This window comes from Podarcis melisellensis (genome assembly GCF_964234715.1).
Source record: "Podarcis melisellensis genome assembly, chromosome: Z".
NCBI lineage: Eukaryota > Metazoa > Chordata > Lepidosauria > Squamata > Lacertidae > Podarcis > Podarcis melisellensis.
In genome coordinates this window covers 24,525,382-24,549,989 of record NC_138547.1, presented here as the reverse complement: position 1 = coordinate 24,549,989, position 24,608 = coordinate 24,525,382, and the positions used below count along the sequence as shown (strand labels likewise).

Genomic DNA, 24,608 nt, shown 5'->3' with positions numbered 1-24,608 from the left:
TGTTGAGGAGGGAACAACTTTATAACTCATAGTGTTCGTAAATTGCACTGTTACATTGGATTCTCCCTACTCCAGAATTGGTGTATGAAGATCTGCTAGATTATTTACATTATTATTATTATTTATTATTATTATTATTATTTTAAAAAATAACCTCACCAAGACAACAATCCTGAATTGCACTGGGTATAATGCTCTGATGCCATGGAGAGATAAAATCATAGCAGGCTGCTCTTGGGAGGGGTTAACGGTACAATACAGAAAGGCAGCTGACTGAACAGCGTCTGTATGTTACAAACGTTCAAAATCAGTGATGGTTTAGGTTTTGCTCTGTCATTTTCTCCATGCCCTTATCTTTAACTTAAAACCACGAGAGACTGAGGGAAAGCAAGGGAAAGTGATTTAAAACCATGAGATGTCAGTACCATGCATTTACTCTCAAAAGCTTGTTCGATAGCAAGCTAAAATGTCTACAACTACCACCACTAATTGACATCTGCCAACTAATTATCCTAGTTCTACCTCTACCCATGGAGCTGGAGCTTTTTTTATATAATAAAAAAGGAATCCCCTCCCCCCAAAACGTCCATCAATAAAATTGTTTTCTGTACAAGTTGAATGGCACATTTTTAAAAAATGGACAGAATGCTAAGCAACCCACCACAAATGTAGAATGCAGAATCCGTTCAAAACATGCACTGTAAGAAAGGAAAGAAGAATCATTGGTTTAAAGCTGCAATATATTACAAGAAGATGTGGGTGAGGTGACTTGGTGTGGAACCTAAAATGATAATTTGCCATGTGGAAAACTTTTCCAAATCCCCAAGTGGTATGTCAAGCGTGAGAGTAAATTTACTTGACTGAGACCAAGGCGCTTAAAAAAGTTGAAGAATAGAATTGCCTCCTGCTGGGGTCCTTATTGAACTCCAGAAGAGTTCATTTCCATGAAGAGTGGTCCAATGGCCACAGGAACAAGGAGGTTGTTGCCCATAAGCCCAAAGGTTTATGTGGTTTCCCGGTGGTGAACTGCCTGAGCACAGGGGGTACGGATCATGCCGCTGCATTCATGCAAAACCACTCCTGGAAGCTACTTCCTTCATGTGGCTACAAGAGTGGGTGACTTTGCATGGGGAATGTAGCCACTGTCACTCAGGTGATATTCCACTCATAATAGAACAAACATGCACAGCATCAGGCTGCAAGCTTCGTAAATGGATGGAAGGTGTGACATTAAAGCAAGTGGAGTCCTATCTGGTCTTAAGTGATAAAAGATATTCACAATTGCTGTCAATGGAAAACTTTAGCCAACTGGCAAATGCTTGACCACCTCCATGCTCAATGCTGGCTTCAGGTTTGGGGAGCTCCTCAAGAAAAATGGTTTCAATGCACACCTCTTACTAAGTGGGCCCATTTCCTCCTTGGCTGTTTCCTTATTACCCATCAGCTCACCTTTCTCCTCTGGACACAATCCACACAATCAGCAACATAGAGTAAGAGAATGTAAGGTAGGCAGAGCCTGAAGCTCCATTTCATTACCCCAGAATGGAGGTAAATGGACAATGATGGCGAGGAGGAGGAACAGCAGGGTCAAAGAGCCCCTTGCTGAGGTGTGGACCTTCACAAATGCCTGATGAAGCCAACCCCTGACACCAGCCCTGTGCCTAAAAAATGGTTGGTGTCTTTACACACAAGCTCTCTTGATCATAAAATGTATTGAAGGTTCCCCCTTTATTGTGCAAAAATTGATGTGATCTACATTTAGGTCAAGCGTGGGGACTTTTTCTTCAGCCTGAGGGCTGTATTCTGGAGTAGCATGCCAGTAGTGGACAGAACTAGAGACAGATGTGGATGGGACAACACATCTTCTCTCACACACGCAGACACACACAACTCCGCATCCTCCATCCCAGCAAGTGGCACTATTGCAGTTCACAGGTACATTCCAGCTAGGTGAAGACACTGAAGTAGAGAGCAGAACAGGGCTGGTGAGGAGATGTGGTCTGGGGAGAACAGTGTGGCCTGCGGTTCCCCATCCCAAATTGAGGTCATTTAACTTTCCTATTTTCTCAGGTTGCCTATCTACTAAAATGAGTGGTTTTCATTGGGATAGTGTTTTGACAAACCGGATTTGTGAGGCTTGAGGAAACTGATTTCATGACACGGTCTCAACATGTGTTGCTTTCTTTCTATGTTGCAGTTCCACGTGGATGTTCCTCAGAGGTGATGGGGGGGGGGGAGGCAGATCTTTGTTGGACCGAAAGGAAAAAAGGAAAATGCAACCCAGTTTCCAGCTACATATAAACCATGAAAATTCTTCCTCAAATATATCGTATTACTCTGCATAGGCTTATGAAAACCTATTACACCTGCTAAAGAGAGACAAAAAAAACCCCACCCTTAATTTAATTTAATTCATCCTTTTTACAAACACTCATTTATTAAATATGTCATTTAAACGAAACAAAAATTGCCTGACCCTGTAAAATACAACAGCTTGCACAAAGGAGATGACCTTCAAGGTTCTGTACAGGGAGTTAAAAGTATGCCAGCTAAACTTTAAACCCCACCTTGATTTATTAACCCTTAAAAATTCCCATGCTCTTTTATTCTAACCCCACCCAACACAAGAACAACTATAGAAGAAAATACATTATGACCTCTTGGTTATATTATATTGCAGCTTTTAATTTTTTCATGAATGAGAAGAATCATACGAAATCAGCTCAAAAGCTCAAGCCATCAGGATTTGTTTTAGCTGACTACTTCCCTGGACACAGTCCACTTCTCAAAAGAGCTATAGATCAGATTCCAGAAAGCCGTATGTGTCCCATGCAGATAGTACTGTGAGATTGCTACTACAGCTATTTCTGTCAATGTGCAGCATGCTTATGGTTAAGAACACTGGTGGTGAGCAGCACCAATGAATCCATATTGGACCTCCCCCCTCCCCCCCTGTGCTTCTCAAAACTCTAATCAGTAAGGCCATGGTTCTCAAAGGGTGTGGCAGGAGAGGATGGCAAGTACGGCAGGAAGATTCAAGGACAATCAATACTATATTTTGGGAATGATGCATGTTCTTATGTAGCTGCATTGTTTTATACTGTCTGGATATCCCATGATTATATTATAGTGTTCTATGTTACTAATCAAGCACTGGTGGGAGTCTTTTCTTTTTGTTTTCCAATGTATTTCTTGTCAATCCGGTGTAGCATGAGCAAATTTTTATTCTGAAAGTGTGGCCCAGAGGAAAGTAGAAATGAAAACCACTACTGTAAGGCAGACTGTCGGTATCTGGCGGAAAGAATTCAGTTGCATGCCATATATTTAGGTGTGCACTTAATTTTTTTATAGCACTGTATTTTTTCGCCTTGGATTTTATTGTTGTATCTTTTTGCAAACCACTTTGATTTTCATTTTATTTTTTTACAATCAAGTGGTATATAAATTTTATGAAATAAATAAAATGGCTTGTTCTGTTGCAAATCCACTTTAAAATAAAAAAAGTTTTTTTGCAGTTAGGAAAGTGATAGGGAAATCACTAGAAAGCAAGACTAATGATATAAGCACCCAGCAAGCAAATCAGGATGAATGCTCATTATGGTATAACTCTTCCCTACAAACAAATCAGAACACATGCTCAGTAAAGACTGGGCATTCTAATCTCCTTGTAAGTTTTGTGCAAGCAAATCATGTTGAATTCTCAATAAAGAGGTCATCTGGAGGAGCCATACTATAACAGGATGCCTACACAAGGAGAGGGAGAAGTGGGGAGTTGACCTGGCTACCAGAAGTTCTCCAGGTGGGGCAGAGCTGCTATGCTGTCTTCTCAGCAGTGGGTTTCTGTTGCTTACTGGTAGGGGATGAAGTGGTGGGAAGGTTGACACAATGCAAACCCACCGGTGGAGCCAATCTGGTGCTCCCACTTGCATGTCAGCACTCCATCAAAGCCCCCACCACCTTGGCCATCCTGCTTTCAGTAATCAGCAGTGAACCACCTCCTGGGAAGGAAGCATTGTGGTTCTACTCCATCCGGTGAGCTGCTTCTCCTTGCTATCTTCCAGATCTTACCATCATTTTGCAGACTTGGGGAACCATTAATCTTGAAAACTTTTTTTCATAAGAGCTCACTCTTATCTATCATCTATAGATTATATCAAGCTACATTCTACTCAGAATAGACCCACTGAAATGAATGATCCTAAATTATCTATGCCAGTGCGTCTACCCTGAGCAGGATTGGCATTGCATAAAGCTCAGTCCACCTTCTAAGCTGACAACATAAGCTGTAATATCAATAGCTGGGATGATCTGCAGTTTAAATGAGAAATTGTCTAACAAGTTATTTCTGCTTTAGAATATGACCTGCTTTGTAGTTACTTGTGAATATGAATGGGGGAGAAAAATGGTTCACATTTTAATGCAGACCTACCTAATTTGCCCTCTCCTCACCCCACAAAAGGTGAATTGTACAGTCAGGCCAAACAGGGTCTGAGACAGGTTCCAAGTTTGGCAGCAGGAGGGAAATGAAAACTAGCTCTGCTGGATAAGACTACAGTTTCACCCACTCTAGCATCTTGTTTCCTACACTACCCAATCATATGCCTTTTAGAAGCCAATTAGCTGGGCATGAAGGCTACAGCCCTCTCTCACTGTTGTCTCTGAGTAGCTGGCATTCAGTTGCATACTGCCTCTGAACCATAGGGGTTCCATATACCCCTCATGGCTAATAGCCACCAGCAGTCCTATTCTTCTGATGATTTTGTCTAGTCCTCTTTTAAAGCCGTCTAAACTGCTGGCTGTCACCATGGGTAATGACTGTGAATTCCATAAATGAATTGGGTATCTTGTGAAGAGATGTTACACTTGTCCTGAACCAGGAGCACCAATTTTGTTAACTCAGTCATCTGAGCTTCTTGTTTCTGCACAGAGGATTCTTGGGTGGACTCACTGCTCTTTTTGAAAGCATCTTTGTTTTGCCCCTAACCAACTCAAATGGTCAAAATAAAGACCATGAGAAGGTTTGGCACTGCCAATCTGATAAAGAGTTGACAACACTTTTTCTCTTTTAAAACATTTCAGTGATGCAGTTTTTGCTGTATACAAGTTGTGTGGCAGCTGTGGGCTCTTTTTGTGTGATACCCCAGCTGGTTTGACAGGATGTGGAAGCATCCAGGTTGAGGGCACATGAGGGAAATGCTCTTATGGATGTCACCATGCATGCAAAGCCACTGCAGAAAATGCAAGATCTGGAGGCTTTATAGCTATATCCTGTTAGGGAGAATATGGTGGAGAGAACAGCTCAGATGGATGTGAAGAGAACAAGTAAACCCCAAGAAAGGATTTTGCTAAGGAGGAGGAAAGAGATATAGATTGCAGGAAGGGAATGAAAGAAGGAGGTTCTCTTACCTCATCAAGGACTGAGGAACTGGTATGGAAAGAAAGGGGGGAAAGAGGGAAGATTTAGGGTTTTAAGCTGCAGTGGCAAGCCAAGAGAAGATGCTAGAGCTTGGGGAAACTCTACAGATACATAGAAAGAGATCCTGAAATGAAACGTGGCAGCCAAACTTGCTGAGCAAGAGTCTCACTGGAAGATAAGAAACCATCCAGAGTTCTAAATCCTAGGTGTTAATGCCACCCTCTTGTTGAATTTTCCTTTTGAAAGATGGCTGAACGTTAGACATCTGCAGCTGGTGTGTGCGTGTATGTTAAAACAGAAAGCAAAATGTGACAGCTGCATGGTGAGCAAAACTTCTCTGGGTGTGTTTTTTAACAAAAAACTTTTAAGTATAGAGCTCCACTTTCTTACATATGCCCTTTCAGCATATATACAGTTGTTAGGCGCTCAAATAGCTTTAGGGCAGATGGTCACCTCACACTTCTAGCTGCACTCTCACGGAAACGTGCCAAGTCTTAACAGATTTAACTTTAAATATTTACAACCGATTTTGGGTCACTGTAAAATAAAAGCAGAGATGAATGTCCTAAGAGCCAAACTTTATGGGATGGGAGCATTCCATGTTGAGGTTGTGGGATCTGGATCAGGGTTGTGATGGGGCAGGAGTGGGGAAAGAATCCATTTCACCAACGCCATGGCCTAAATATGAATCTCCCAAACAAAGGAAAATCCCTTCCCCTCTGCAGTTAATGGCAGCATTAGGGGAAATGATTTAAGTTGGTGAATCAGCATGGGGGGCTATGTCTGTCTGTCTGTTTGTATATAGAGACACTCCAGATGTCCTTTTCATTGTGCATTTATGACGATTTGTGCTCATGATGGTATTGGGGCAAAGATACCCAGTCCTGCTTCCAATACTGTTTGTGCCTGCAAAAGCTTTGGGTGAACATTGCTATTTTGTTTCCAATCAGTGCATGTCCTGTAACTTCCTGCTGAAATCCTTCCTGCTGAAATCCTTTTTATACCACAAATGTTGCAGGGTGTGTATGTGTTCCATTTTTGTTATAGCATCCTTCCAATGGCAATAACGTTGGGGAAGCATCACAAAACAACTTACAAAGTAGAATGATGTGTGAATGGCCCAGCATAAATCCATCACTAATGCACTATTATTGCACCTGATCTGTTGCATAATACACCTGCAAAACAACCACTAGTCTTAAGCATTTCAGTATCTATTATTTCAATTTCTAGCCCATCCTTCAGAGAGTTAATAGAATTGTAGAGCTGGGAGGGACGGGAAGGCCATCTTGTCCAACCCTTGCAATGCAGGAATCTCATCCATGATAGCTGGCCATCCAGCCTCTGCTTAAAAACCTCCATGGAAGGAGAGCCCACCACCTTCCAAGGGAGTCAATTCTACTGTTCTGTTTCTAGCACACACTTCAGTCAGTTTTGTTCCCAGGGTGTGTTAAACATACAAGGCATAATTATCAGTAGCATAGCAGACTTAGACTGTCCCTTATCCCCAATCCTGTAGATTCCAATCCCAAGGTTTCATCTAGTCCAGGCATGGCCAAACTTGTCCTTCCAGCTGTTTTGGAACTAGAATTCCCATCATCCCTGACCACTGGTCCTGTTAGCTAGGGATGATAGGAGTTGTGGTCCCAAAACAGCTGGAAGGACAAGTTTGGCCATGCCTGATAGTCCAACCCCCTGCAATGAATCAGTTAAAGAATCGCTGACAGATGTCTGAGACTATGTCTGAGAATATAAATGGACTTGATTTTGGATTACAGCATTCTTTGATTGATTCCAGTTAATCCCTGGTTCAAAGGCACACCTCCTCCAAGGGAAATTTAGCAGTGACTTTTTGCAGCAGAATCAGTGCAGTAGCCTTGTCGTACAGAATTCTGTGTGGAAAATGTAAACAAATTTTAAAAGAGTGAGGAGATGGCAGACTGTTGTTTGAACCCTCTATATTTGGCCAAAAGCCCTGCTATATTAGGTCAAAGGCCCATCTGGTCCAGCCACCTGTTCTCACAGAAGACAACCAGATGTTCCACTGGGAAGCCACAACACAACAGAGCACAACAGCACCCTCTCCACTCTTGATCCTCAGAAACTGGCAATCAGAGACATTGCCTCCGACACTGGTTATAGGGCTTGCCTTACCATTAGGCAGAGTAAGGCAATTGCCTCATTCAAGAGATGGTGCACCTTGGATCCCCCTGGCAATTACTGTTGTGGGCCACAGGTCTCTTGGGCACCTCTTAAACCAACCTGCTGCCCTCAGGTGTGGTGGAGAGTAATATCACATTGTTGTCAGTATTTCAGTAAGATTCATCTGCCAGTTCAGTCAGCTTCTGCACTGAATGGGATGTTGGGGGTGGTACTTCCTTGTCCTTTGCCTCAGGCCAGCCTTGTGTTTCGCAATGGTTTATAATTAATTTTACATAAGAACCTGATACTGGGGGAATAGGGAGCCGATGAACAACCCCAGCAACTACCTAGAACTATTTCACCCTTTATGTACACAGGCAGCTCCACTTACTGGGCAAAAATGGGAAACCACTAAGAACAGAAGAACAGAAGTCCTGTACCTGGATCAGGTCAGTGACCCATCTAGTCCAGCATTCTGTTCTCACAGTGGCCAACCAGATGCCTGTGGAGAATCTGAAAGCAGGACGTGAGCACAAGAGCACACTCCCCTCCTGTGGTTTCCAACAACAACGATTCAGAGGCATGCTGCCAGTGACAGTGATTAGATCAGAGGTTTCTGAGCTGTGTTACAGGAACTTCTGGAGGTCCTTTAGAACTTAGTCACAGTTGTTCAGTGAGAAAATAAGTAATAGCAGCCAGGCATTTCCTAGAGCTTGCCATCTGTTCCCAATCTTCTGGCATTTTCTCTAACTGCAGAAGAATGTTGTGTGTGCTCTAGGGAGCCCATGGCTCAGCTTGGGGTAGTCTCAACAACATGCCCAATGGTGGTGCCTGCAGGTGCCTGCGCAAGCCACTCAATAATGCTAGACGGCCATTATAATGTCACTTGTGGCCCTAATGTAGCATCAGTCAGAGGTATTGTGGGAAATGAAACATTCAATTCAAAGTAAAACAGGCCTTTAGGACTCCCAATGCTCAGCATTTATCAGAGCACCACTGCTGCCCAGCATAAAACCATCAAACAAGCCTACTACAGGAGCACTGGCAGTCCATCAGCAAACACTTTGCCAAACATGAAGCTAGCCCCAGTTCCAAGGTTTACTTTCAGTTCACATGGGATGATAGTGAGGCCCCACAGACCTGTCCAGTTGTTGTTTTTTGTGTGTACAATATTTGCACCCTAGAACACGCACAGCATCCTCTGAAATGTAGAGGTTCCTCAAGAGATTAGCCAATGTAGAAATGGTTTTCCACAGAGATATGGAAAACCACCCTCCTAGACAGTCACTGCTGGGTTAGTGTTAGTGTTGAGACCACCCACCTCATGTGCTTGCATCAATGAATCAGGTATAAGAGAAGTGCCCTGTAATCCTTCTTTCTTTCTTTTCAAATAACCTTTCCAAGAGTTAAGAGCTGAACACACCTAGCATTGTACACACTGCTATTCTGCATGCATTTTTTATTTTTATTTTTGTATAAAGACTCATGCAACATCAACTATACAGGCAGTTTTACATCCGACATGGTCACTGATTTCTACCTACAGTTCAAGAACGTTTACCTGAAGAATTGCTTCTAAAACCTGGGAGTCTGGCCCTTTACCCTGTTTCACTTTTGCAGGTCTGAATGGCTTTTCTTTTCCTTGTGGGAAAAAAAGATCTACCTTCTCTTTCCACTAGGCTGCTGTATATTTGCTTGCTGATGCAATGCGTGGCAACACAAACTATTACAAAAGTCTCATCTTGCCAGGCCCTTATTCAGAAGAGCGATGTGCATTATTGGAGCACATCAGGCAAGGGAGTCCATATTGGTCCAGGCTCTCAGATATGCCACTATTAAGTGCAATCAAAGAAAAATGCCTATATCTGTATTACTTGTTTAAATAAGCACATTGTTGTTGTTGGTAAATGGGAAACATACTCCATGTAAACAATGTTCTACTTAAGAATATAAGAAAAGCCCTGCTGGATTGGACCAAAAGCCCAACATTCTGTCTACCAACAGGGGCCAGCATCTGGAAAGTTTACAAACAGGGGATGAAGTCAACAGCTTTTCCCAACTGTTTGCCTCCAGCATTTGACATTCAGAGGTTTATTGCCTCTGGGGTTACATGTAGCTATTGTGGCCAATAGCATTAGCCATCTAGCTTTGTCTCCTGTGGACATGATGAAGAGGGGAGAACAGAGTATAACATTCAAAAGACTACAGTATTCCTGCCAATCATAGGCTCAGTTTTTGGGCCTTGCACAAAACCAGCAATCAAATGGACTGTACCCAATTGTGTGTAGGATCTGTTTTGGGGGGTAGGGGACAGGAAGAGGAGAGGTGGTGTGTGTTCTGTATTGCGGATCATTTTCTTCCTGCTTATTGAAATAGTGAAGATTGGATTGTACATTATTACAAAGACCTTTAGTTCCTGGATGGAGAAATATTTGCATTATTCTCCACATTACTAAGGAACAGTGCTATGGTGGAGTACTGCTTCCCTATCATAACAGAAACAATTCCTCAGTTCCACATTCATCCAGTGCATGCCCCCGGTCACACTCTGAGGGACAATTGGGAGCAACCTATCAAGACTGAGAGGAGAGAGAACAGGAGATCAAACATCACAAGCAAAACACATCTCCAAGTAGACTGGAGTGTGGGCTTAAGCAGTTCACAATCTATGCTACGCTCATGCCCAGGATTCAGAGCCTCATATGGTACACAGTGCCCCTCTGTGAGGAGTGAGGTCAGTGAGCATACAGAGTTTGCTGCTTCTGGTGCTGACAACTGTGGGTATGAACTGGCTGTGTGTCAGGGCCACTTGGCAGCTTTAGCAAGCAACAGTGCCTTCTAAGTTAACCCCAAGAAGCCATCACTGGAATTGACCAAATAAACCTGACAATCTTTCCAAAGTCTTCCTCAATACTAGTCCCTAGGAGGTCATAGACAGTACTTTCCCACCAGATGATCCAAAAATATTTAACGGCATCAACGAAAGGACTCACTGGCCAACCCTCCCAATCCCTCCCCATGAGGTAGAGAAAGTATTACTGTCCTTATTTGACAGATACGGTAAATTGAGGCACAGAGAAATTAAGAGACCTGCTCCAATTCATACACCAGATCTGCCAGATATCAAACACACACTGAATTTTTTTTTCCTGTAGGCCTTCCCTATGCTTTGTCCTCAAAGCTAGCCTTCTCCACAGTGATCTGACCATTGAACTTACATGAATGCTGAATCTTCTGAACCAAAGTTTAGATAGCTTTGGCCAAACAATGGCATAGAGGTAAGGAAACCTAAGTTTTAACTGCTTAGTTCAACAAAGGGTAGATCCTCACTTGCCCTTGTGATGCAGGGTCTCTACTAAAACTGCAGCCATTGGGTAGTCTGAAACCTTCTATTTTAAAAATAATTAAAACAAAACTGCAAGCTTGGCTTATCCACATTGCCACATGAATCACAAAGATGCCAGTGGTAAGGAATACAAAAGATAACCACCAAATACCAACTTTGGGCCAAGCATTGTCTTCCTCTAATAGCCAAAAGTTGTTGTAGAGTTAAGTACCCCAGTGTGAAGTATTATTTATTATTAGAAATTTCCATATGCCTTTCGACTTTATGCAAATTGCCCAAGGTGGCTCACAAAATGAAATTGCAAAATGAAAACATAACCTTATCAAAAGTACAATTGCTGCAATACATTCTAAACTCACAACGGTTTGCAAATGAATCTAAAGGAGAGTGGGGAAAGCAATCCCCAAGGTTGGTTATATGGGTATTGCTCTGATAACATTTTGCAAGATTATGGAGAGCTTATTCCTACAAATAAGGAATAATGCAATGCACAGTATTATCTGGTATGTGTATCCAAACCCAGTAAATAAAATGGCCAGGTCTGTATAAAACTGTGAACTTTGCATCAATGATTATTTTTTAAAAATTGAATGGATTCCTTTTCTTCCCATTTCACTATAATGCACTGCTTCAAGATAAAAGTTTATAATACCGTATCATGAACATCCTAACAGTTCTACAGTCTGAGCATCTGGCCATAGTTAGAATTATTGAAATACAGAAAATTAAAAACATAACCTTAAGCATGTTACAAACACTCTCAAAATATTAACCATTTTGAATTAATTGCGATATCCCTCCCCCACCCCATGCAGACCCCTCCCATTTTATGAACCTCTGATGTCAGTTTGGCAGTGACTTCAAAACACTTACTGTGTTGAACTTTTTTTTTTGTATATTTTAAAATTTTGTTTCTTTTTTAAAGCAAAAGAAAGTCACCAGTTTTCTTTTTTTAAAAAAAAGGATATTGAAGAACTGACTCTAAGACACAGCTAACATTATTTGTTTTCCTCTATAAAAGTTGTATGGATTTCTTGTTATTAAAAATTAATAATAAGCTGAAGGTGTTAGACCTGAAAACAATTTTTTTCACAGTGTTTTCAGTGTTGGCTGTTTGCAAGGCATTGATAGTCTCCACAGAGATAGAGAGATACCATTTCAGTAACTTCATATCAACCAGACCATGTTTATTGCTGGTCATATGTATGTATATATAAATGTACGTATATGTGTGACCAATGGCCTCAAAGCAGAGGGAATTGAGGGGCAGTGGAGCCATCACCTCTGCAGCCATGGAGTGCCTCAGGAACAGGGCTGGTTCCATCTAATCAAAAATGTGGGGGGGGGGGAAGGTTGATGGTGAGGAGGGCAGGTGGGAGGACATGAGTATAGGTGGAAGACAAAGGATTTGAGGATAGGGCCAAGGTGCTCAAGTGAAAGGAAGCAAAGACAGGGCTGAGAGCATGGATATGGTGGGGTGTTGAGGTGAAGTGGAGAAGGAAAAGATGGGGCTTATGTGATTTGGAGGGAGACCAGACAAAGAAGGAAGAAAAAGGAAGAAAAAGGCTGAGCACATTGGAAGAGTTGAAGTGAGACAGAAGGGGAGGAAAAGATGGGGCTGAGGTGATTTGGGGCAATTGAAGAGAATATGGTAGGGTGAGGGGATGAGGCCGAGGTGAGTTTTGCTCAGCTGAGGTGGGTTGGGAGATTGAGGTGCAACTGAGGAAGAGGAAAAGATGGAGAGCAGAGTTGGCGGGCAGAGCCAGCAGGGTGGCTTCCCAAATCCCACCCAGCTGAAACAACTTTGTGTGTTTATTAGAACATATCCCTGTGTCCTATTTGAGGAGAAAATCACGATATGTAGCTCTTTATTTCTTAGCATTGTCCAATCACCCTTGTACTTATATGGATGTTCACAAAGAGACAAGAGTTGCCTCCCACTGGCTGTGAGTTAACATCAGACAATATGCAGGTGTTAAACTCAGAGACCCAGCATTGGAAACAGGTCTGCTTTTGCAGAGTTGCTGGTATTCATTGGTATTTGGGGGGGGGGGGGAGGTGCTGGTGGATAGACCTGTTTCCACTTTTGGGCTTTGGACAGAGTTGCTAATGGAACATTTGCAAAAGAAAGTTGTCACCTGACCGGCAGCCAAATAAAAAAAGCCAGTACATTATAGGGTTGTTGTTTTTTTAAGAAAAGGAAACGCTTGGGCTAAAATGTGTGAGAAGAGCATGAGGATTCAAGCCTTCTGACTTCAAGCTGCCAATAATGGCCACTTATCTTTCCTATGAAATTACTCAGATGATCGGTATCCCTTTATCTCTGTGGATTCATAGGTGTTGGTTTTGTGGCACAGAGGAGAAATATAGGAAAGGAAAAGAAAAGACATAACTTTTGTATCCTTGGATTTGCACCAGTGACCTCTCTGCTCCTTTTGGCAGAAGTGTGGTGCTATATCTAAAATGGAGTGTGGACACAGGGAAGGGGGTTTCTTTACATGGAGTCTCCAAGGGAATCAGAGTCGTCCAAGGATAGAGGCAGGTACAAGTCCTGTAAGGAGAAAGGGAAAACGTGTTAACTCCCACAATTAGCCTCTTCTGCATCAATGAGGAACTGCTTCTGTGACTCAGTGCACAAATGATCATTGCAGACTTAGGCCCAATCGGCAGTATACATTTAAAGCAGTGTCATACCACTTTAAACATGGTTTTCCCCAAATAATCCTGGGAATTGGTGTTTGCTAATGGTACTGAGACCTCTGTTCCTCTTACAGGGTTACAATTCTCAGAGTGGTTTAAAAATCTATTCCTCTTTCCATGGAATTATTATTTTAACCCAAATCTTTTTTTAAACTGCTGCTTCCCCTCCCTTCGTTGCCATCTCTTGATCACTGGACTCAAACCTCTTCCATTGTTAAAAAATGCTACTTTTCTCTCTCACTTTTGCTCCATTCTTACTTTATTCAAACCTCTGCCATTGTCTGAAACTGCCATTTTCCCTCTGTGTCTTTCCATTTCCACTTTACTCAAACTTCTGTCATTGTTTAGAACAGCCACTTCTTCCCCTTTCAGTGTACCATCCTTCTCACTATACTGAACCTTCTCTGTTCCATTCCTCAGCTGCCTCATGTGAGAGAGCTAAAGGATGCAGGGTCCTCAAATATTCCATTGTTTTAAGGTACTTTACTCAAACCTTTGCTGTTGTTTAAACCATTATTTTCCTCTCAGCTTTCTCTATCCTTGCTGTATTCAAGCATCTTCTGTTGCTCTAAAACACCACTTTTCCCTTCTCACTTTCTCCCACCCTCATTTCATACAAAATCAGGATTGTGATGTGGCACTACACATCCTGAAATGGGAGCTACGTGATGACAGCCTTACATTTTTATGTATATAGGAAGATATCTGCCTATGTGATATGTGAACTATTTTTTCACATGATCCACCTGTCACTGCAAATGAGAGCAACGCCACACTCTATGTTTGTAGATGAGTTTGCATGCAATACAGTGGTGCCCCGCAAGACGAATGCCTCGCAAGATGGAAAACTCGTTAGACGAAAGAGTTTTCCGTTTTGGAGGTGCTTCGCAAAACGAATTTCCTATGGGCTTGCTTCGCAAGACGAAAATGTCTTGCAAGTTCCTGCGGGGCTTTTTTCCTCCCCCCTTTTTCTAAGCCGCTTATCCGCTAAGCCGCTAAAAGCCGCTAATAGCGCTAATCCGCTAATGGGCTTGCTTCGCAAGACGAAAAAACCGCTAGACAAAGAGACTCGCAGAACGGATTCTTTTCGTCTTGCGAGGCACCACTGTACCATGATCCGTCATAGGAGCATGAGAGGGAACATGGGATGGAAAATTAGAAGACCCTAGAGCTGCTACAGGCAGTCCTGGCCCAGAAGGCTACTGTGACAGCACTAGTAAAATACAATTATACAGTACTTTGCAGCTGGCAGAATAAGGCATTAATCTCAACATTTTTGAAAAGTGTCCTTATAAGGGAATAGCAAAATGCCTGCTTAAGCTTTGTAATTATCTGCATGTCTTTCATTGCTTAATGGAGTAGAAATGCCAGTATTTGAGCATTTTGATGAACAAAAAAGATACAGTGGGGTGCTTGGTATGCCCAGTTTCCACTTGCTTGTGGATAGAGACACACACTCCCACCCCCCTAGTTCCAGTAAGTAGTGATGTTGCCAAAGTCCAGATTTTCTGGCTCCATAGTAGGAATTTGGGTGGCAAGTACAGTTTGATCCAAACACAGCCTCTAAAAGTTCTTTTCTGTCTTTAATGGTTTTCCTGCGTTTCAAACACGAACTTTTTATAGTGCCAGGGATTGAATTTGGGATCTTTTGCATGCAAAGCATATGCTCTACTGCTGAGCATGTTTCCAGAAGTTCCCCAAATTTTGATGAAGCTTTTCTCCATATTTCACTTTAAATTCTAAGCACAAAGGAAGAGGTCTGCTGGAGTCATGACCTTCTAAGGAGTCCTGTCAATCTTACATTCGGACATTTAGCCCAGTGTTGCAAGGCACAAGTATCTCTCAGATTGTTAACTAGAACAAGAAGGTGTGAACATATAGCACCAGTTCTGGATTAACACCAGTTTAGGATGCCTTTCCTGACCTCTAGCCCACTTCCTGAACTGCTCTTCATCTTCCTAGGGACCAAGTGGTCATGAGTGCTGTTACAAGGGCATCTTTAGCAGCGTTACAGAATTTGTCACTCCAATGCCCATCTGTCCCAGTCAGCATAGAGAGTAGTCAGGGATGACAGTTAGCAAATGGGGCTACCTTTGAAGACTGTGTGGAAACTACAGCTACTGAAGATGTGGCAGCTAGATGGTTAACCAGGAAAAGAAGGCATGAGCATATAACACCTATTCTGTCCTAACAGCACTGGTTGCCAGTTGGTTTCTGGGTTCCACTCATAGTGCTATGTTTGACCTTTAAAGCTTTATATGACTCAGGACTACTATACCTGAAGGACCGCCTTTCCCCATATAAACCTGTCAAGAATCTGAGATCATTATCTGAGGCTCTTCACTGCATGCCACCTCCAATGGAGTGTGGGGAAAAGAAAATAAGCCTTCTCTCTAGTAGTCTCCTGTTTATGGAATAGTCTCCTCAGGGAGGACCACCTGGCACAAACCTTAAAATTGTTTTAGTGCCAGGATTTTTTATTTTAATTTACTGACATGCTCTGCACTTTGTATATTTGCATTTTCAATTCTCTGTACTTTGATGTTTCAAAAGCTGCTTTTGGTGCAGCTCATTGTGTAAAAAGCGGCATACAAGTAAACTCAGTCATAGAAGCATAGAATCTTAGAGTTGGAAGAGACCCCAAGGGCCATCTAGTCCATACCCCTACAATGCAGAAATCTCAACTAAAGCATCCATGACAGATGGCCATCCAACATCTGCTTTTAAACCTCCATGCAAAGAGAGTCCACAACCTCCTGACCATTCAGGTGTGAAGCGGCTTGGACAGGGTCCTAGAGTCCTCTTTCCTCCTTCCCAAAGCTGGGCAAGCACTTAAACTGGCGTTGTAAGGGCTGTGGGGACAGCAACAATTGGCTTCCTGCAGGGCTTCATATAACTAAGGTCTGCCCCTGATACTGTATTGTTAAATCTTCAGTGAGTGCATTTAAAGAACCCAAACCTCATCCTAGCTACCCAAAACCTTCTGTAAGCTGGTAACAGCACCTGCTCCACCATGGTCCACTACAGTGTACAGGTGACATAGTTGGAGTACCTCCCTTTTTCATAGCCTTTCTGATGCTGATCTTTCCTTGAAATTCTACACCTTCCAGAAAGTTAAACAGGTGAAAAAATGAAATGCTATGTGGACAGAATGCTGATGAAATGTGGGGAATGAATAGGTTTAGAACCTAAAACCTTTACTTTTGGTTTCATTGGTGAGCAGAGAGAGCTTGTGGTACTGTGTTTCAGAACATATTTCTGCTACAGTTTCAATCAAAACCCCCATTCAAATGAAGCCCCAGGAACGTTGAACAAAATCATCATTAGTGATGGATGCAGTTAATACATAGAACCATCACATTCATTTCAGTTCCTTTAGATTCATGTATAAGCATCACTTGCTCAAAGGAACTTATATTGCCCCTGAACTGTTGTCCTTTTCACTGATCTTAAGAAGACATTGTAGAGGTTCACCAGGGTCTCACTTGGCTGTATCTCATTATGATGGCAGCAGAAAGTTCCTATAGAAAATATACAGTGGGAAAAATCTGGGCAGAGGAAACACACACAATTAGGATTCGATTTTTTTTTTATGTAAACTGCCATCTCTGAAAGCTCCTGCTGACTGACTGTCCTTATTAAGGGCTGGTTTGCACAATACTTTTTCGGTCCCTGCAAGCATTCATGTGGAGAAATAGAGTGTTAACGAGTCAGAGAAAGAGAAGTCAGGAAATTGCAACAAACCTGTAATTAAAGCCTGTATTTAGGGAGTCTACCCTCATGGGTGCAATACGAAACGTATCCAGATTAGCTATTTCGAATAATCTAAATAGGTCCAGAGGTCTGGAGAGGATGTTTTGGAAATTGATCAAGTTTATTAATCTGGATAATTTATGAAGGAGATTTCCTGAGGTGGGATGTTTCCTCATCCCAAATCAATGGAAATCATTTGCAGTAATGTATAACTGGCAACAATTTCCATGGTTTGGGGGCTTGGGGGGCGGAGTGCCACAACAATGATGAGGGTATTCTTAGGCCATTGTCTGGAGTAGAAAGTGACTATGATCACAACATACAAAGTCTCTATTCTTAATCAATCAACACTTTCCATTCATTTCAGCTTTCATGATACAATATGCCTTATTTCCTGCTCACCCAAGAAATACAACAGATGACTATATCTGCTGTACATATAAATGAAGATGAAAGAATGTACTTTCCAGAATGACAATCATTTTTATAAAGTTTCTCTGTCTGTATAGATATTTGAAAACATTAGATATCATGCACAAACACATGTATGTCTATGTGTACACACACACACACACACACACACACACACACACACACACTGTATGTTTGTTTTCAAAGGATTTCAGTAAGCCTTACATTTTACAACAATCCTGGAAGGTCAATACACTATTCTTGTTAAAATGTAGATGGACAGCTGAGACTAATGACTCATTCAGACTTCCTTTTGTGTTGCATTTCTAGGCACAGCCCTAGGCTTTAAAGCTCCATGTCCAAACAGTTTTGTTTTGGTTTTTTGTCCCAGCACTTTCCCTGGGAGAATCGTTGTTTTGCCACCGAATCGAAGCAAACGGCAATTGGGTTTTCTATGCATTGCCATTTGCTCCAATTCAATGGTAAAACACAGAGCCTGGACAAAAAACCCACACTTGGACACAGAGGTTTAAAGAGTGGGTCTGTGCCTGGACAGCATGGCGCAATAGGAATTCTGTATGAGGGCTCATCCACTTCCACTTTCCTCATGCCTAGAAAGCACAAGTCTGAGCTGTTTCCCACTTGTCCTGTGCTTTCTAGGCATGGCTTCAAGTGGTTTTGCCTTTTCCTTGCTGCTTTCCCCCAGAGAACTCACTCTTAAGTGCTAAATTGGAGCAAACATCAATCTGCAGAAAACCCAATTTGCTCCAATTCAGCGCTGAAGATCAGGTTTCCCCAGTGGAAACCAGCACAGAAGAGTGGGTGAGCCCTAACAGTTGATTGCACCACCAACCAAAATGTCAGCCCCATGCAGAATCAAGCATAGAGATCCTTTATAGTTACTCGACTGCAGCTGAGCCAGTGACGGCCTTACCACCATCTGGCTATTTCCAGTGGAGCAGTCCAGGTACTCCTCCCGCCCTCACAAACTCTTTCAGTGGTGCAGGCAGGTAATAATCATGTAGGAGGTTTAGTAAGGTATAAGAAACGTAATACCTTGTGCTTACGGAGGCTCCCTGGGCTGGTGGGTGTGGAGATTGGAGACTGCTTCGATTTGGGTGTGGACAGTTGGCTGCTTGATGTTCCATTGGCTGTACAAAGCAAAGGAGAAATCAGCAATGAACAAAGACAATATATATATATTTAATGCCTATTCAGTTTCCCATTGAAATGTTCCAGTTTATGAAGCATAATTCCAAAATAAAACTTTTAAATCATGATTTGCTGGTTCAGATGAAGTTTCTTTTCCAACCTCACAGTTGAGGTATCTGTCTGTCTGTCTACACATCTTTTGCTTTGCAAGTAACAGGTCATGTTTTTGAAAACATGACTTAGGTGCTGAAAGAAGGACAGGAAATGCTGAGTTTGAAACAGTTTTGATTGAATTATTTTTATTTATTGAATTTAAATCCTTCCTTTCCTTCCAAAGAAAGATAAGATTGGAGCTGAAAATTGTGCACTTTAAATTTGCACTTTAACACTTCTTTAACTTTCATCAGCACAATGCACTTTTGCAAAGTCACAAAAAGGTATTATTCCACAAAAGGGGAAAAAATCCAGGCCAGTAGATCTTCCATAGAAAATCTTTATATGTCATTAGCAGATAACCTTAGCAGTTTCCCCTCCCCTTTTTACTTACCTATAACTTTGTGAACACATCAATGTATTTTGTCCCACCTGGAGTTGAACAGCAATTCTTTCTCTTTGTCCCCAATTCTTGCCAACATATCTTGTCCTCAGTAAGATGGTAAACCTGTATCCTAGTGGTACCTCTTTAGGTGGCAACTCAGCAGCACATACAAATCAATACTCCTGTATACAGTCATACCTTGGAAGCTGAATGGAATCTGTTCCGGAAGTCTGTTTGACTTCCAAAACATTTCGAAACCAAGGCATGGCTTCCGATTGGCTACAGGAAGCTCCTACAGCCAATCAGAAGCCACAGAAGCCCCATCAGATGTCCAGGTTCCAAAAGAACATTCACAAACCAGAACAATCACTTCCAGATTTGCGGCGTTCGGGAGCCAAAACATCTGGGTTCCAGGGTGTTTGACATCCAGGGTACGACTGTACCAAAAAATAAATATATATTTAAAAATCCCTCCATACTGAAAGCTGGGTGTCAGGCAAAGGGTTCTGCCCTAGCTAGTTTTCTATGTACATGGATTTATTTATACAGTATATGCATTTGTACAGAGAAGTATTCAAACATGTGAGGTACTATCTATAGATAAAGTTGTAGCTCAGTGGCAGAGCACATGCTTTACACACAGAAGGCCCCAGTTTCAATCCTTGATATATACGTTGAGTTGGGAAAAACTGTTACCTGAAACCCTAAACTGCTCTTGCCAGTCAATGTAGATACAATATTGAGCTGGGTGGACCAAAGGTCTAACTTGAGTCACATCCACATCATACATTAAAAGCACATGGCTTCACCCAAAGAATCCGGGGAACTCATTTTCTTTGGGGTGAGGTTCTATGTGCTCTGAATGTTCAAGGAAAATTCCCCAACATGTTCTCAACTTGGCTTCCTAAACTATAAATACAGGTTTACCAGCTCTGAGAGAGGTAGGCTTAAGTCTACGAAGAAACTCTCTTATTTCTATCACATGTGCTATAACAGCAATACATATGCTTAAATTAGGATTGGTGGATTATTCTTATTGTTAATGTGAGTGGATCTTTCATTCTTTCTTTCCTTTCTCTCTGTTATATTTGCAATAAGAATTGTGTGAAATGCCATGAAGCTCACCTGTTGATCTCAGGTCAAAAACGCTCACATTAACCTGCCTCATAGAGAAGTTGTAGAGAACATAAAATGGGGAGCGGGGAGGCAAACAGGGGATGAGGGCAGGAAAACAATGCAATATTTGCTACATTATATACAGACCAAAGCATTAAGTAATAATCTAGAAGTCTCCTTTGCAGACTATCCAGACCGCAATAGATCCACTTGTAATAAGGATTCTTGGTAAACATTCAAAAGATCAAGCCAGACTGGCATTCTGTGGATGTTTTGCTAGATCTTGCAGTCTTGTGAAAACGCATCCCTTTCTCTGCAGGCCTTTAGGGAAGCAATGAATGAGAAGCGTCCATCCAGATTCTCATTGGCTAGAAGATCGTGCCTTCCCCATTCAGGCTCAGCCTGCTAGACACTAGCATGAGAAGGTCATGTTTTAATTTAAAATCAATGTCCTATGGATCTTCCCCCTGGTACTTGCAAAGGGCATGGGAATGTTAATTGGCCTTAAAGCAACATGGAATCCTCTCCACATCACACAACGAAGGTTTGATATAGGTAGGAAGCTGAGGTTGGAATGTCAACTGGCAAAGACCAATTAGTACAAACTAGTGCTGAGCTAACCCCCCCCCCCTATTTTTTGTAAAATTCTCTGCCCACCATGAAAGAGGAATTATTTATTCCTGCTTTGAACATGCTATGAGGTGCTTGATGATGTGTGTGTGTTTTCTTTATATTTGCCCTCATTCCCTGAACTCCACAATCTCCCTGACTGTCCTTTCTGGAAAGCCAATGAGGATTTTATACAATGACAGGGGCTTTCCCAGAAAATGAGGAAACCAAACCTGTGGTATGCAGACCAATAAAATCTCTCACCGCTTGGAGATGAAAGTGTATGTATGTAGCAATATTTTACAGAAGTGTTCAAATATGGATCAAATAAGAAAGTGTATTATTTGTAGTATTTGGGACAACTTACATATTTTATTGAAAGAATAGAATTCAGCTTATATTTTGGTTTCGTCTTGGTTGCAAAATGATTCCACTGTTTTTGAAAGTAGTTCTAGCTTCTTTTTGCCTCCCCTACGTCTAATTAGATGCATTAGCTTTATTAAAAGTAGGGCGTTTGAGGCCTTCCTTTGTATTGATCTTCATTATAGAAAATGATTAATTTTCCTAATGGTGTCATTTTGGCTACACTTGGGGAGTCTTTGCTCTCTCTCTTTTTTTATTTGGGGGTGTCTCTTACAAAAACCTTTGAGAACACCTGATCTAGGTTGAGCCATGAAAGAAATCTCCTTTTGTCACAGTATAGTTACAATTCTTGATTGGTTTGTTATTTGCTGTAATGAAAATCTGCATGGGCATTAATTTTTTTTTTTTTTATAGATCCATTGACGTTAATAGACATGACCAACATAGGACCATTCATTTTAAATGATCTGATTACATCCTAGTAGGATGCAACAGTCTGCCACCAATAAATCATACATTTAAACTTCTCTGTAAACTATCTTTTAGTACTGATATATATTGGGATGAAAAATACATCTAACTGAAAGATGCTACGTTTGTTTTTTGAAGGGCTGGCTAAGAAGCAAGCTTTGATCATATCTGGGTATGACTTCAGACTGATGCATGAAATAATAGCAGAATGAATAGGTCATTATGGTTCAAATAAAACTTGGAAGTGGGAATAAATAACACTCCTTGAAAGCAATCTTATGAAATCTCATTTTAAAGACTCCAAGCTTCTCTATTAAAAACAGAACATTTCCCTGTTTCTCATAATCCACAGGGCAGCTGATCACTTGTGAATGCTTTGGGTCAAGTAATTGCTTCTTACATTAGGTCCTCATGTACTTTTAAAGGGGTTGGAGCCCACTAAAAGCATAAGAGGGGAGGGGCCAGATTAATGAAATGGATTATGCAGGAAAGGGGTATGTAGTAGCTCTGCAGCAATCCATGCTATAGCATGATGTTGCAGGTAACACTTATTTCAGTCCATTGGGATCTTTGATGATTTATTGTTACAGTAGAGATTGTGGATTGATATACTGTGGTAACGTGGCTTACTTTAAAGAGGGCAGTCCTCTATTGGAAGGGCTGCCAGGTCCAAGCCTGGATTAAAAAGAAAGAAGGGAAAGAAGAGGGGAGGGGCCTTGAAGTTGCCCATCCACAGTAAGCAACTGGACAACAGACTAATCAGGCGCACAAGCCATCAGGTCACACTCTGCCCCCACTGTGGTGAAATGGATTGCATCTTTACATCTGTACATATTATATTAAATTATATCTTTGCATTTTACGTTTGCATCTCCTGTGCAAATTCAATGCAAATCCTTCTTCCCCTTCATCCCCTTTGTTTTATTTAAAAATATTTATAAATCACTTAATATCTAAGTGTTGTACAATATAAATTTAGCAATGCATTATTGACTACCCTAGCTGTTTTGTGATGCATTTTTGTTTTAGTAGGCTGTGAACAGCTAATGGAGAGCTAGTCCTGAAAAGGCAGCATGCAAATGCTGGAAGGTTGATGATGGTGGTAGTAATAATAATAATAATTGACAGCATCCATGTACAGTGCAAAACTACCATACAAGCTGCAAAACTGGATAGAAGCTGAGGGGCTTTTTTCTCCTGCAGGTGAAGAAACAGCTGTGACTTCTCTATAAATAATATGTCTAATGTCATCACCAGTCTTAAAATTTCAGTCACTGGCATGAATATAGCAAGTATCACTAGTGCTGGTATAGATTATCATGGGGGTGACAGAAACATTGAATGAATAAATTCACCTAGACACTCTGTTCCTTATACAAGCAAAAACCAGGAAAGATGTGCAAAGATTCAGATGTTTTACACTCATCAAGCTGAGCTTATTTCCAGCCTAATATCCTTTTTTCGTTAGGTTTTGGAAAAGACGTCTGGGTCAGACAAAAGACCAAATGACTGTAACATGTAAGGGTGAGGAATAAGTTGTCAAGGCATGTCACAGATGAAAAGTTTCAGGAATATGCTGTTTCAACCAAATAAAATACATAAGCATCCCACAAAAATCAGGCTAGATAATGTTTTATTCATGGTGTCCTTATTCAGCACCATTTTTTCTCTTCTCATGTGTCTCTTCCAATTTGTTACAAATCAAAACTTACTTAGCCTATTTGTCATTCACGTAAAAAAGAAAAGAAAAAAAGCAACCCCCCAAACCAAATATTGCTGTTTCATACGAACTAGCAGAATGCCAGTGCCTTGAGGGGGCAGATTCGAGATAGAATCTGTCTTTCCCACAGGGCATTCACTACCACAAAAGGTAGTGGATGGCTTAAAAATGGATTAGGCGGATTCATGGCGAATAAGGCTGTCAATGCCTTCAAGCAACAATGGCTATGTTCTCCTTCCACGGTCAGAAGGAGCAGCATGCCTCTAAAACCAGTTGCTGAGAATTGTAAGTGGGGAGAGAGCACTCTTTGCACTCAGATCCTGCCTGTGGACTTCCTACAGAGGCAACTGGTTGGCCACTGTGAGAAAAAGATGCTGGACTAGTTGGGTCTTTGCTCTGATTCAGCAGCCAGGGTCTTAGATTCTGTGTTTATGTGTAAGTTAAATTGTAGGGCACTGAAGTGATCTTAGGGCTAATCAACTGCCCTGATGAATTTGTGGAACTCTTTATTTTAAAAAGATACAATATTTTTTAGTTTATATGAGCTGCTAAAGACATCCATAGGGGGAAACATGTTGGGCAAGTCAAAATGGATGTTCTGGCTAATGAAGACTTGATTTTATTTGTAAGCATTGTTAGTCAAGAAATGGGCCATTCATAGATCTGAGTTTGAATTTATATATTTTTAGTAATAGGCTTTACTCTCAAATTTCTGCATCTTTTTATTTTTGCATGTTACTGTTTTGCTGGGTTTTTATTATATTTTATTTTCTTTCTGTTAGGTTTCCTGAGCAAAAATTGTGTATATTCTTGCCTGAATAACCTTTACAGGAGGCGAGGCTGGGGAACTAAAACAGATACCAGTGATGAG

The 24,608-nt window shown here is 41.5% G+C and overlaps 1 protein-coding gene across 4 annotated transcripts in view; it reads right to left on the bottom strand.

Moving 5' to 3' along the window:
• Positions 1 to 3,198: 3,198 nt before the first annotated feature.
• DCX (doublecortin) overlaps positions 3,199 to 24,608 on the bottom strand; it is a 109,970-nt gene continuing 88,560 nt past the window's right edge. For 2 of the 4 annotated variants that reach the window (XM_081897457.1, XM_081897459.1), the window contains exons 6-7: positions 18,822 to 18,919; positions 3,199 to 13,455 (exon numbers count right to left, since the gene is read on the bottom strand). In XM_081897457.1, coding sequence (XP_081753583.1) covers positions 13,399 to 13,455; positions 18,822 to 18,919 — 155 coding nt within the window. In that variant the 3' untranslated portion in view covers positions 3,199 to 13,398. The remainder of the gene's footprint in view (positions 13,456 to 18,821; positions 18,920 to 24,608) is intronic. The other 2 variants (XM_081897458.1, XM_081897460.1) reach the window with 1 other exon arrangement.